At 35.9% G+C, this 12072-nt stretch overlaps 1 protein-coding gene across 9 annotated transcripts in view; it reads right to left on the minus strand.

Annotated features, from left to right (window-relative positions):
• Positions 1-486: 486 nt before the first annotated feature.
• Positions 487-12072, minus strand: part of LOC127968317 (sarcolemmal membrane-associated protein) — a 52060-nt gene continuing 40474 nt past the window's right edge. For 5 of the 9 annotated variants that reach the window (XM_052569446.1, XM_052569444.1, XM_052569440.1 and 2 more), the window contains 7 exons: positions 10771-10914; positions 10618-10692; positions 9249-9554; positions 7333-7450; positions 6771-6942; positions 5550-5684; positions 487-2641 (listed from right to left, as the gene is read on the minus strand). In XM_052569446.1, the coding sequence (XP_052425406.1) occupies positions 2549-2641; positions 5550-5684; positions 6771-6942; positions 7333-7450; positions 9249-9554; positions 10618-10692; positions 10771-10914 (1043 nt within the window). In that variant the 3' untranslated portion in view covers positions 487-2548. Of the gene's footprint in view, positions 2642-4602; positions 4691-5549; positions 5685-6770; positions 6943-7332; positions 7451-9248; positions 9555-10617; positions 10693-10770; positions 10915-12072 lie in introns of all 9 variants that reach the window. The other 4 variants (XM_052569445.1, XM_052569443.1, XM_052569441.1 and 1 more) reach the window with 3 other exon arrangements.

Genomic DNA, 12072 nt, shown 5'->3' on the forward strand with positions numbered 1-12072 from the left:
GCCATCTTGTGTTCATTTAAGTTGAAAACATTTTAACACACTATGCCTAATGTTTTGTGTTAGATTCATGAGGAGCCTATTCATCTTATTTTACAACTCTAAGCAATTTTCTGTGAATATTCATGACATCTATTTCATTAGCAGCTATAGGTATGCAAATATATATAAACAAAGTACAGTAAACGTTTAAACTTAATCAAATTAATGCATTTATGATTATGATAGGTTATTTAAATAATATAAAATACCAGTTTACAATATCAAGCAGCATAACGGACTATTTTTGTACATTTAAAATTACTAATGAAACCAGAACCTGTTAGAAACGGTGCAATCACTCTAATGTTTGTGAATGTTCGCCTCCTAAAATATACTGATTATTAGTTTTGAAAAACCCATACAGAAACAAAAAAAAAACTTTTATATGCTGATATAGCTAAAAATAGATGAAATAGGTGTAGACCACAAAGAATCAAGCTAGTCAAGTAAAGTGAAGTTGTTTTATTGAAGTCATGCACATCACACTTGTTAGTGCAGATACCCTTTCTGTATTCCAGAAACTGTGTTATGTCATTCTGTGTCTTTACAAAATAGAATTTGGACAATTAACGATCTTTGATGTTCGAAACAAAAGTGTAATTCCAAGCTCTCTCAGTTCAAGAAAAAAAAAAAAACTCAGTATTTATGAATAGAAATATATACAGGCAGTGTGCTGTACTGTACTGACTTGGTTGGCGAGCAGTTTAAAGAGATCTTTGCCCAAAGGCTCATGTTTAACTTGTGAGAAACTTTATTGCACCACTATGAACTGACAGAGAATCACAAATAGAAACTTTATGCTTACAAAAACCAGGTTTTATAGGTTCAGCTACGACCTGTTTAACTTTACATCGCCGTTAGCATCTTTTCCTCAGTTCTGTTTGTCGTCATCAACAAGTTCCAAAACTTCAATTTGCAATCAAAAAGAAAAGCGCTTGGTCAAAAACGGCAAATTAGAGATACAAATGCATCTATAAAACTAATCTTAATCGAACTTGAACGAAGAACTGGTGTCCCAAGTAAAAGGATAAGAAAAGGCCAACGCATCATATCCTAAAAACTGGCTTGAGCAGCAGATTAGATGTGACTGATATCATTTATATCCAATGTTTATTCTGTGACTAACATATTTACACACAAACATTCATACATACATATTTACAAACGGCCTGTGAGCATTCTTCTGACGTGAAGGACGATGTTCCACGCTGACTTTAGAAATTAAGTCCATCATGCTTTTTAAAGAACAACAACAACAAAAAAACACTACTTTCATTGCAAGAGATCTGTTTAAAGCTATCCTTTCTGTGCTACAAGCGTTGCTTTTTTGCATTCATAGTCAAATCCATGTTGAAGTGTTCAATGGATTTTTGTTGCAGTATGTATTTCCAGTGAAACAAAAGATGCAAAAACAAAGTCCTGGAAACGTTGAACCAGATGAGCTCTGCTTTTTGCTCCACGACTGTTTATTTACAGCACAGCAGACAAATGTGAACCACACACTAAACACATCATTGGTTAATTCATCTTCCTGCAGTCTCAAAGCAGCTGGCACATCCACATTTAAACAACACATTCCCGTTCACCCTCAGAATAACTCACTCTCACCCATTTCTGTGCTTCACGAGAGCGGATCACCCATTAACCCCATTCATTTTAAAGCCTTTGCATCCAATTTCACTCTGTGAGAAGAAACCTGTGTGTTACAGGTAAGGCAGCAAAATCCCAGAGCCTTTATCAAGAGGTACTGCAGGAGTTTTAACGACATCTCAGTCCGAACAGCAGGACAGTATGTTGGTAAAAAGCTACAACAATTGTTTTTTAGGTCAGCTCTCCATCTGTTTGACACTGACCACAATCCTAACGTTGAATTGTAAGATCACCTAGATACTTGTAGTGTCTCCAGACATGAACATTTGCTTTTATATAACACAAGGTACAAGAGAAACGACGACATCACTGTGCTAGAAGCATGTCGGCTCGAACACACAATAACAGCACAGATGACGTGCAATTAAAACTTTTTTTTTCATTCGAATCGATGAGACGCTGCATGAGTGGCACTTTAATGTGAACTAGTCCTAGTAGTATTTAAAGTAGGCACTTCTCCGCTCAGTGCCCTAGAGTTCAGATCCTCATTTGGATGCACATCTAGATGGATTACCACAACTTAGATGGCAAAACACAAGAAGAGGCCACGAAACCAAAACTTGCATGGTACCCATTCAAGAAAACGTAAAAATAGACCTAGTTTGATGCCATTTTTAATCATCAAAATTTCCATTCGAGTGACAAAAACGCTGATAGATTATTTATTCTATAATATGCATTACAACTTTATTCCCTCTTTCTTTTTATACTATATACATTTGCATTTTACACAGACATCGGGGGTTGTGTTGTCAAAGTGAGAGGTATTAGGTTCAGGTATAGACCGAACGTTGGGATTGGACAGAGGGCCGTGCTGGGGACAGGAAGTGGTTGAGACGACGAGTGTTCTGATTGGTTCTCAGGAGGAGCTCTTGGTCAAGTTGGGATAAAGCACCACTGCTGTCACAGCGACCACTGCGGCAACCATCGGCATCCAGGGCATCCAACCGCTCTGAAACAACAGCAATGCAATTAATAAAGCTCGTTATTTAAGATGCACCAGAGCAACCGGGACAGAAGCACTGGAGACTGGAGCTAAAGAGACAGAGAGAGAGAGGGAGAAGACAGGAAAAGCTAATATTTAAGTAAAACTGGGAGAACCAGTTACCTCACAGGAGTTATTAAGCAAACACAACCGGCTTTCTTCAAAGCCAAAGAAAGTAAAGCTGCATTTAAAGGAACAGATCACTCAAAAATGACAAATTGGACATCGTTTGCTCCCTTGTGTTCTTTCAAACCTGTATGCATTTTACCAGAATATTCCTGCTGCTTTTTTTCTTGTATAAACGTGAACAGTGACAAAGGGATGTCAATCTCTAAAAACATAATAAAAATATTTCTTTCATATATTGTGATTACTTTTATTATTTTAAAATAAAAATAACCAAATTCAATAATATTGAACAGTACTTTGAAAATGTATTGAACGATTATTACATTTTTAAAGAATTTTATGGACAAAGTAAAATTAGAATAAAATGTATATAATATTTTATTAATAGTGCTGTTGTAATCAAAATAATCTTATTTATATGGATGGCTACATTTATTTTGGCACAGCTATTTTTTCCTCTCTGATTTATGCAATCTATATGGCTCATATTTCAGGTCAGGAAATACAGAAATCCATATAAAAACAAGAAACTCATCTTATAAAAAGGGAATAAGTAGTTGAGTAAGAAACATTGCGAAGTCCCACTGATGGCAAAACTTATCTTAAAGCTGCAGTAGGTAACTTTTGTAAAAATATATTTTTTACATATTTGTTAAACCTGTCATTATGTCCTGACAGTAGAATATGAGACAGATAATCTGTGAATAAATCAAGCTCCTCTGGCTCCTCCCAGTGTCCTATTGCCATTTGCAGAAATACATCGCTCCCGTTAAGAAACAACCAATCAGAGCTGCGGTCCGTAACTTTGTTTGTGTTCAAAATGTAGAAAAATGTATATAATAAGCGAGTACACCATGAATCCATTTTCCAAACCGTGTTTTTAGCTTGTCCTGAATCACTAGGGTACACCTATAATAAGTGTTTATATTCGGACTATTTTAGATTGCTTCGGGGGTACCGCGGCGGAGTAACCCAGTACCTTTGTGATTCTTCATAGACATAAACAGAGAGAAGTAGTTCCGGCTACGATGTTCTTCCGCAAGACGCAAGCAGTTCTGTTTATTAACCGCTAGAGCGTCAAAAGTTATCGACGGCAGCTTTAATGCACCAAGTTTGAATATAAAAAAAATGTCCCTTTTTTGTTATAGGAAGCTAAATGATTTTCAGAAATTATTGACATAAATTGTCTGTTTCTGTTCTAAATTCTATTGTAGGACTTTGAATATCATGCAGGTGTCATATGGACTGTCACTGTGCAGTTTAGATATTTCTATAAAGCTTGTCATCTGCTGATCTCTCGCTGCATGGAAAAGAGCAGCATGAACATTTGTCTAAACCTCTTCTTTTGAATTCTTAGAATGATAGCAAGTCACAGGTTTGAAACAACACCGGAGTGAGTACATGATGACAGAATGTTCATATTTGGATGAAAAATGCCTTTAAATGTATACAAGTGAAGAAGAACAGCAAACGAAAGATGATGTGATGACCAAAAAGCCCCAGACGGAAATAAATAAATAAATAAATAAATAAATGAAAAAGCATCCAAAATCCCTGAATGCAGAGATTTATACGCCGATCCAAGCAAGACAAGACAGGTAATGTTTTGGGTTAGAAATTGGTGATTCTGGGTGGACGAGGAATCGGTTAAGAGTTCCCACGTGACGCCAAGCACCGAAAAGGGATTTTGGGGCGAAGCGGGTGCAGAGATGACGGATGAGAGTTTGCCATGCACGGGTCGTATATACGTGATGATATATACAGAGACACACAAACAGACTCAACAGGAGCGTGTGTACCTTTCTACCACAACTGGCCGAAGCACCAATACAGCAAAGCCAGGAACAGACCGATGGAAATGGCTTGGACAGGCTGCAATATGGATGGCTAGAGGAGGGAAGGGATATTACAAATAAAACAAAAAATCAATCTTCAAACTATTCAACGGAAATCAGGCTGGGGGAGTCGAACAGCTACAACAAACATACACACATATACAAACAAAAACAGCCAAATAAAGGGGTGCGGTGGGAGGGGCCGAACATAAATCAATACAAACACCCCAGAATCACAAACACATCTGAACATCTAGAAGCAGGACGTCAGTGTTCAGGCATTAATACATCACAGCGAACATTCAACTACAGAACAATTCATCCGTGTTCATTTCAAATCAACGACACATGAAGTCTGACTCCAATCAGCAGTGTGCAAGGGATTGTGGGAGATTAATGTGATAACTATTGTTTTGTGTAACACATAAAAAAAAAACTAAAGTGTACAGCTCGCCAAAAATGAGAAATCTATGGTAAAATGTGTAAAAAGAAAACATTTTTCTCTTGGGTCATAATGATAAAAAAACAAGGAAAACCTGAAAGTGAAAAAGTCTTCGAGGGGTTAATTAATATGAGCTTCTAAACAATAATAATACTCAATGAAACATATTGAGTATTTTTAACTACAGCTTTTTTTCTTTTCTTTTTTTGAGTATTACAGGATATTTGAATACACTTATGGATGCTTACAAATGTTGAACTGCGAATAATTTTTGCTAACGACTCACAAAATCGTGCCGTAAATGTGTGTTTTCCAGAGCCGTGCGAAACAGTGAAGTAAGATCCATCACTGATTGCTGATAACTGCGATAAAGGTGTAATGTGGATGACAGCTAGTTAATTGGAGTAAGATCTTAATGTTGGAGTTTCGTGATGCTTTGCTATTGAACTGTGTGGGATGTGAGACTCACACTGCTGTTTTTCTCCTGCAGGAGTTTGAGGTTGACCTTGCACTGCTCCAGCTCGTCGTGGATTGAGTGTTTCTCCCGCTCCGTCTGCTCATAGCGCTGCCGCAGATCTGAGAGCAGATTCTGAGTGTCGTCGTACTGGAGAGAAACAGAGATTGTGCAATCTAAGATTCTTTTATGTTTTTGAAAGTAGCACAATCTGGTCACCAAGGTTGCATTTATTTGATTAAAAATACAGTAAAATCACTAATATTGTCAAATAGTATTGCGATTTAAAACGACTGCTTTCTATGAGAATATATTTCAAAATGTAATTTAATTCTGTGAAGCAAAGCTGAATTTCCTGCATCATTATTTCAGTCTTCAGTGTCACATGATCTTCAGAAATCATTCTTATTTGCTACACAAGAAACATTTCTGATTATTATCAGTTGAAATCAGTTGTGCTGCTTTATATTTTTGTGGAGATTTTATTTTTCAGGATGCTTTGCTGAATTAAAAAAAATGCAAAAGATTGTTTATTTGAAAGAAATCTTTTTTAACATTATTAACTAGGGCTGTCAGTTTAACACCTTAATTTAAATAATTAGTTATGCAATTAAAATATTTTAGCGCAGCTAACGCACTGGCCCCTCCCCCAGACCGGTGCATTATCTTATATTTCATACAGTTGGCACTTAACAAATATAATGCAGGGAAACAACTGTTATGCTCTAAAAATTCAAGATATTGGGTCAAAAAATGCCCCTGTATAAGTTTATCTCAGCGATATCACACCAGCAGCAAGAGCAATATCACAGGAGTGCTGTTTTTGTCATGAAGAACAAGAGTGCAAATGTTATTTTATACAACGGTTCAGTAAATAAGTTAGTATTGTGCAAAATGTAAACACAATATTGTGTTGCACGGCATGAAAGAAGATATTGTGAATACTGTTGGTAACTAAGCTGTTTTGGTCACTAGTCACTTTCATTGCATGAACAAAAAATAAACAGATCTTTTTCTTTTATCGTATTATCTTATAATATAAACATTTAACACAATAGGTTTAAATTATCTTTTGGGGGCATTTTCAGCAACCTGTGATTAATTAGATTAAAAATTGAAATTCAACTATTATAAAGGTCTTCACTGTCACGTCTGATTATTTGAATGCATCCTTGCTGAATAAAAGCAATTAATGTGTTTTCAATAAAGATCTGGCTGGTCTTAGGTTGCTTGTACCTCTTTCTGCAGGTCCCTGGTGCGGCTTTCGGCTTGAGCTAACTGGATCTTCAGTTTGCTAGCGTCCTGTTGGTGCTGGTCTTGTATCGAGCCCAGTTTGTTCTCCAGGGCACCCTGGGATTTCTCCAGAGCGTTTAGGCTGCTGCTCAGCGTCGCGCTCTGCTCTCTGGAGCTGAGAAACAAAGAACGGAAAATAAAGGCTGTTTTCAGAATATGAACTAATGAATGGAATAATTTGTGTCATGGGAAAGAATGCTGTAGAACAATCCTAATATTAATGTGAAGCTGTAGGGCAGATGAGCTCATAGCAGTGAGAGGTACACACACTGCCTAGAGCAGAGATTAAGCACAGGATAAAGGTACTTAAGTATTACAATGTAACCAGTTCTTTGAAAAAAAAGCATCATTGAAATAGTCTTTTGTAAATACAGAGAGATGCAGTTGTTGTGCAATATGGTGATCCAAACATTCTTCATTTAAGAGAGCAGGTGTGGAATCTGATCTGATGTTAAAAACCGTTTAAACCTGACTCACTTATGTTGTTTGTGTGAAAGCGACCCACCTGTCGAGCTCTTCCTCTAGTCTGTGGAGTTTCTGCTTCAGTGTTGTCTTCTCAGCCCGCAGACCGTCACATTCATTCTGCAGACTACAGCACTCGCCCTGAAGCTTCTCCAATTCACCTGACACACACAAACACAGAGAAAAACTCATTACAAAATTGATTCCCCATACTCCCACACCAAACACCCCATAACAATGTATTAAAGTGCAACCACTATTGAGCTCACTAAAATATCATTACGTAATTTTTTTTTCTTTTTTTACATTATAATTTTTACATTTAACAAAAAAAAAAAAATAATTATAATAATAATAATTATAATAATAATAATAATAATAATATATTAATTTACTATATACAATTGTAAAAAGACACTTAAATATATATTTTTAAAGTTGTATAAAACGTACAAATATGTAATTTATAATTTACAATAAACATCAAATATAAAACATTTGTTATGCATATTTGGCAGAAAATATAATAAACATTACAATGTTTTTATTTGCATTTACATAATTTTTTTTTACAATATAACTTTATACAATACACTAAAATGTAATATATTAGCCGTTAAAGCCATCACAGTGATTACGCTAAATTAAAACAAAAAAACACATTTAGAAATTTTTCCAAACACAGGCTAATTTAACATTTTCATATTCTGTCTTTCATCGAGTGTGTGTGTGTGTGTGTGTGTGTGTGTGTGTCCAGACCTGTTGGTTTCAGATTGGAATTGTTTTATTTTGGTACATCACTAGAGTTAATTTTATCGGGTCATGTTTAATTTAATTGCTTGAGATTCTTTGTAGGCTAAAATGGCTTTAAGCGATCTGAGAAGCACTGTCGGGACACTTTTATGCACATTTTTCTGTGAAAAACAAAACAAGGATCCGATAAATAATAAACAAACCCAGCAGGATGGACGATAATAAAACTGTTTCCGTGACTCTTGATTGAACACATTAAACAGGGTCTGGAGAGAAAGACCCCAGTGAAATTAATACCGCATGTGTGCCTTCTCAATATGTGAAGAAAAGTACAGACTTAAACACACTGAATAAACTGAAATCACAATATCTTGAGAGTATAGCCTATAAAACATTACACTCTGCTGTGGGGAGATATATTCAATCTTTGAATTTACACTTATTTAAAAGTCTGAAGTCTGTGAGATTAAAATATTTTTTAAAAGCTCACCAAGACTGCATTATTTGATTAAAAAAGCAGTAAAATTATGAAAAATACAAAAAAAAAAAAATTACAATTTAGAATGGCTCTTTTATACTCTATTTTACTGTAATCAATTAATTATTCCTGTGATGCGAAGCTGTATTTTCTGCATCATTCCTCCAGTCTTCAGTGTCACATGATCCTTCAGAAATCACTCTTATATGTTGATTTGCTGCTCAAGAAACTTTTTTTTAATTATTATTAATGGTTGATTCTTAGATAAATACAAAGCTTAAAAACAAAACAAAAAGGAGAGCATTTAAGTGAAATAGAAACCTTTTGTAACATCATAAATGTCATAACGGTCGCATTTAATGCGTCTTTTCTGAATAAAAATCTCACCGACCCCAATCTATTAAAAAGTACTGCATGCTTTCTACTCCTTTAACTCGAATTCTCTTCTCAAGGCCAGTAATTCAGAAAAACTGAACTCAAACAAAGCAAATGAGCGGAAACAAATGTTTCCAAACAGGAATCAAAGGCGCTAGAAAAGAGAGCGATCACAAAACACCAGAGCAGTGATCTCAGCGTGTTCCTCTGAAGTCAGCTTGATTTATGACAAACAGGGAACCTTTCTAGCCAAACAGCACATCAGGGACACAGGAGGTTCAACGCAGGAGAGCGGATGACGACATGCTAGGTCTGGGTTTAACAGTGATATTGCTGAGCTAGGGCTAGCGTACCTTGGAGTTGACTAGCTCTTTCCTGGTGCTGGCTCTGGAGCTGGAAGCTGGCCTGCAGGTTGCTGATCTCCACTTCATACTTGGCTGCCGTCTGTCTCCATTTGTCCAGTTCGGCGGTGACGCTGCTCAGGTCTCCCTGCAGGGCGGCGATCTCTCGTTCCCGCTCGGCGGTGGCGGTCTCCATGGCGTGCCGGAGAACCAGGATCTCCTCCTGTGCGCTGTAGAGCTCCTCTCGAGTGATGCTGATAGTGTTCTCTCTCTGCTCACGCAAAGCCTCCATATCAGACTGGAGCTTCGCCAGTTGAGCTGAAGACAAAGAAGAGGTACAGAGATTTAGAAACGATTAATGGGTGAAATCAGGTCTAAAAATTCAAACATGGCAATTGAAAATATTCGGTTTGGGAGGGCAGAAATCACTGATTTTACAACTTCATTATCCTGAAAACAGTTTTTTTTTTTTTTTAGTCAATGCTGTTTTCAGTTCAGTACTTGTAGTGTGTCTGGAATCCAATAACTGCAATAAGCTCTGGATATGAAATAAAGTCTCAAAATAATGTCATTTTCATAACTAAATTCGAGAAATAAATGTTGTGTTAATGCTTATTCATGCAGCACCTTAGTACAAACTAGTTACAAGAAAAAAGTAAACATGAATGAACATCAGAAAGTAAGATTAATAAATTTGTATGACTCAACATGTTTTGTGTTCCAACCATATAAAGATGTCAATAAAACAAAATTTATCACAGGAAGAAATTCAATTTTTATAATCAAGATTGAAAAAAAAGAATAACTCCAGAAAAGCGCTTTTTCAAAAATATATGCACTAATAAATATTCTTTATTTTTTGACTTTACCTATTGACTTTATTATTAATTAGAGCAGAAACATGATTATATCATTAAAAAGTTGATATAAAACCACCTTATGTACAATTTAGATTAAGGCAGCCCTTGACTAAGGATTTTTGTGGTCGACTAGTAGTCATCAATTTTAAACATTAGTCGAATTAGTTGCATGTTTATTAATAATTTAACCATTTAAATAATTATAATGAGCCTTTAGTTGTCTACATAGTCTAATAAGTGCTCAAGCACATGCAGCCCACCGGCAGAAGTAATGGTTATGAATCTTAGGAATCGTAAAGCTGTGTATTTCTTTAATAAATACGATAAAACTCAAGACTTCTTGGAGATATGAAGAATGCAGGTTACTGTATAGGTACTCAAGGTTAACATGAGATCTGTGTGTGTTATGCCCCCTTTAATTTCAGTTTCAAGACTAAAACTGATCAACCCATCAACTCATCCTGATGATTATATTTAGAAGTCTTTTTGAAGATTGTAAAGATGTAAGTGAAACGGCTCACTCTGTAAGAAGCGGATCTGTTTCGCAGATTCTTCAGTCTGCTGTCTGTTGGTTCTCCTCTCCTCCTCCAGCAGAGCTGATGAGAGAAAGACGGTCAGCGCTTCACACTAATGCCAGTGCAGTCATGATTATTAAAGCTACTGAAGGAGCGTACCTTGCAGCTCGAGGCATCTCTGTTTGCCGGTGTTGGCGAGCTCCTGGGCCTCCTGCAGCTCTCGGTGGAGGTGAGGAATGACCTGCTCTGTGTCTCCTGACTCCAGGTTCCTGTCCATTTCTACAAACACACACAGAGCAGATGCTGAAGTGAGGGAGCATGAAGAAAAAACACGGCATCAAGAGATAAACTGACGAGTGAAACCTACTTGAAATTAATAACTCATCCTGCATGAACATGAATGATGCCTCAAAACATGCAGCTTGTTATGAAATCCTCACTTTTCTTAATTACTCTATCCCTCAGAGACTCAAGCATTGATCAATTATTTTTTCACGTCTTCAGGAAGCTATTAGTTCAGGTTTCAGTTCAGGCAAAAATTGCATTGGGTATAATTAGGCAAAACGTTGTGAAAATAACTCTGGGAGTTTAGGGTTGCAAAATTTGTTTTTGATAAATCGTTATTTAAATTTAAATGTAATAAAAAAAAATCAATCAAAGCATGTTTTATATAAAGTAATTTTAATACAACTTAATTAAAAACATATAATTTAAATTGTTTTATAACTACAATAATTGCAACAATAAGTAGCCATTAGTTACAAATATGTTTAGTTACAGTATTTAGTTTGGAACAATTTGCATTTGGCAATGATTTATAAAATGTTGTAAAACTTTGCATTTAGATGGTTTTTTTTGTGATATAGTAAGTGGAACTTCTGAATTCTTGTGAAAAAGTTTCGAAAACACAATTCAGCAAAAATGTAACCATTTGAGCATTTAAATACTGTAAATGTATGTAAAAGCATATTTTTTTATTATAATGTAGTGATTTTAATACCATTTCATTTAAACATATTAACTGTTAAATCAATGAGACAATGATAAAATAGCTAAAATAAATTAAAAAACACCCCAAAAGTGGAATAGTTTTTCTACCATTTACTGCATAGATAAATTTGAATATCAAAACTGTGGTTGTGATCAATTTCACAATGTCATATGTAGTTTGGACCCACATCTAGTGACTTTTAAGTTATTATTTACTTGCTTTACATGAATATTGCATTTCTGGCTCTCAGAAAGCCAGTGTTTTTTTGCACAGGAATGTAAATGTAAAATGCTTCAGCTCCTAAAAACAGACTGCAGACATATAAATAAAGTATCTGTGCTAAAAATGCTTCTCCTAAAAGCCCAAAGCCACTGTAAGCGTGAGACCAATCCATCACGATGGGTCAGTTACTTCGGCGCCACAAACGACACATTCTGTTCGACCTCATGGGCAGAAACATGATTACTGCT

This window comes from Carassius gibelio, chromosome B11 (genome assembly GCF_023724105.1).
Source record: "Carassius gibelio isolate Cgi1373 ecotype wild population from Czech Republic chromosome B11, carGib1.2-hapl.c, whole genome shotgun sequence".
NCBI classification, from domain to species: Eukaryota; Metazoa; Chordata; class Actinopteri; order Cypriniformes; family Cyprinidae; genus Carassius; species Carassius gibelio.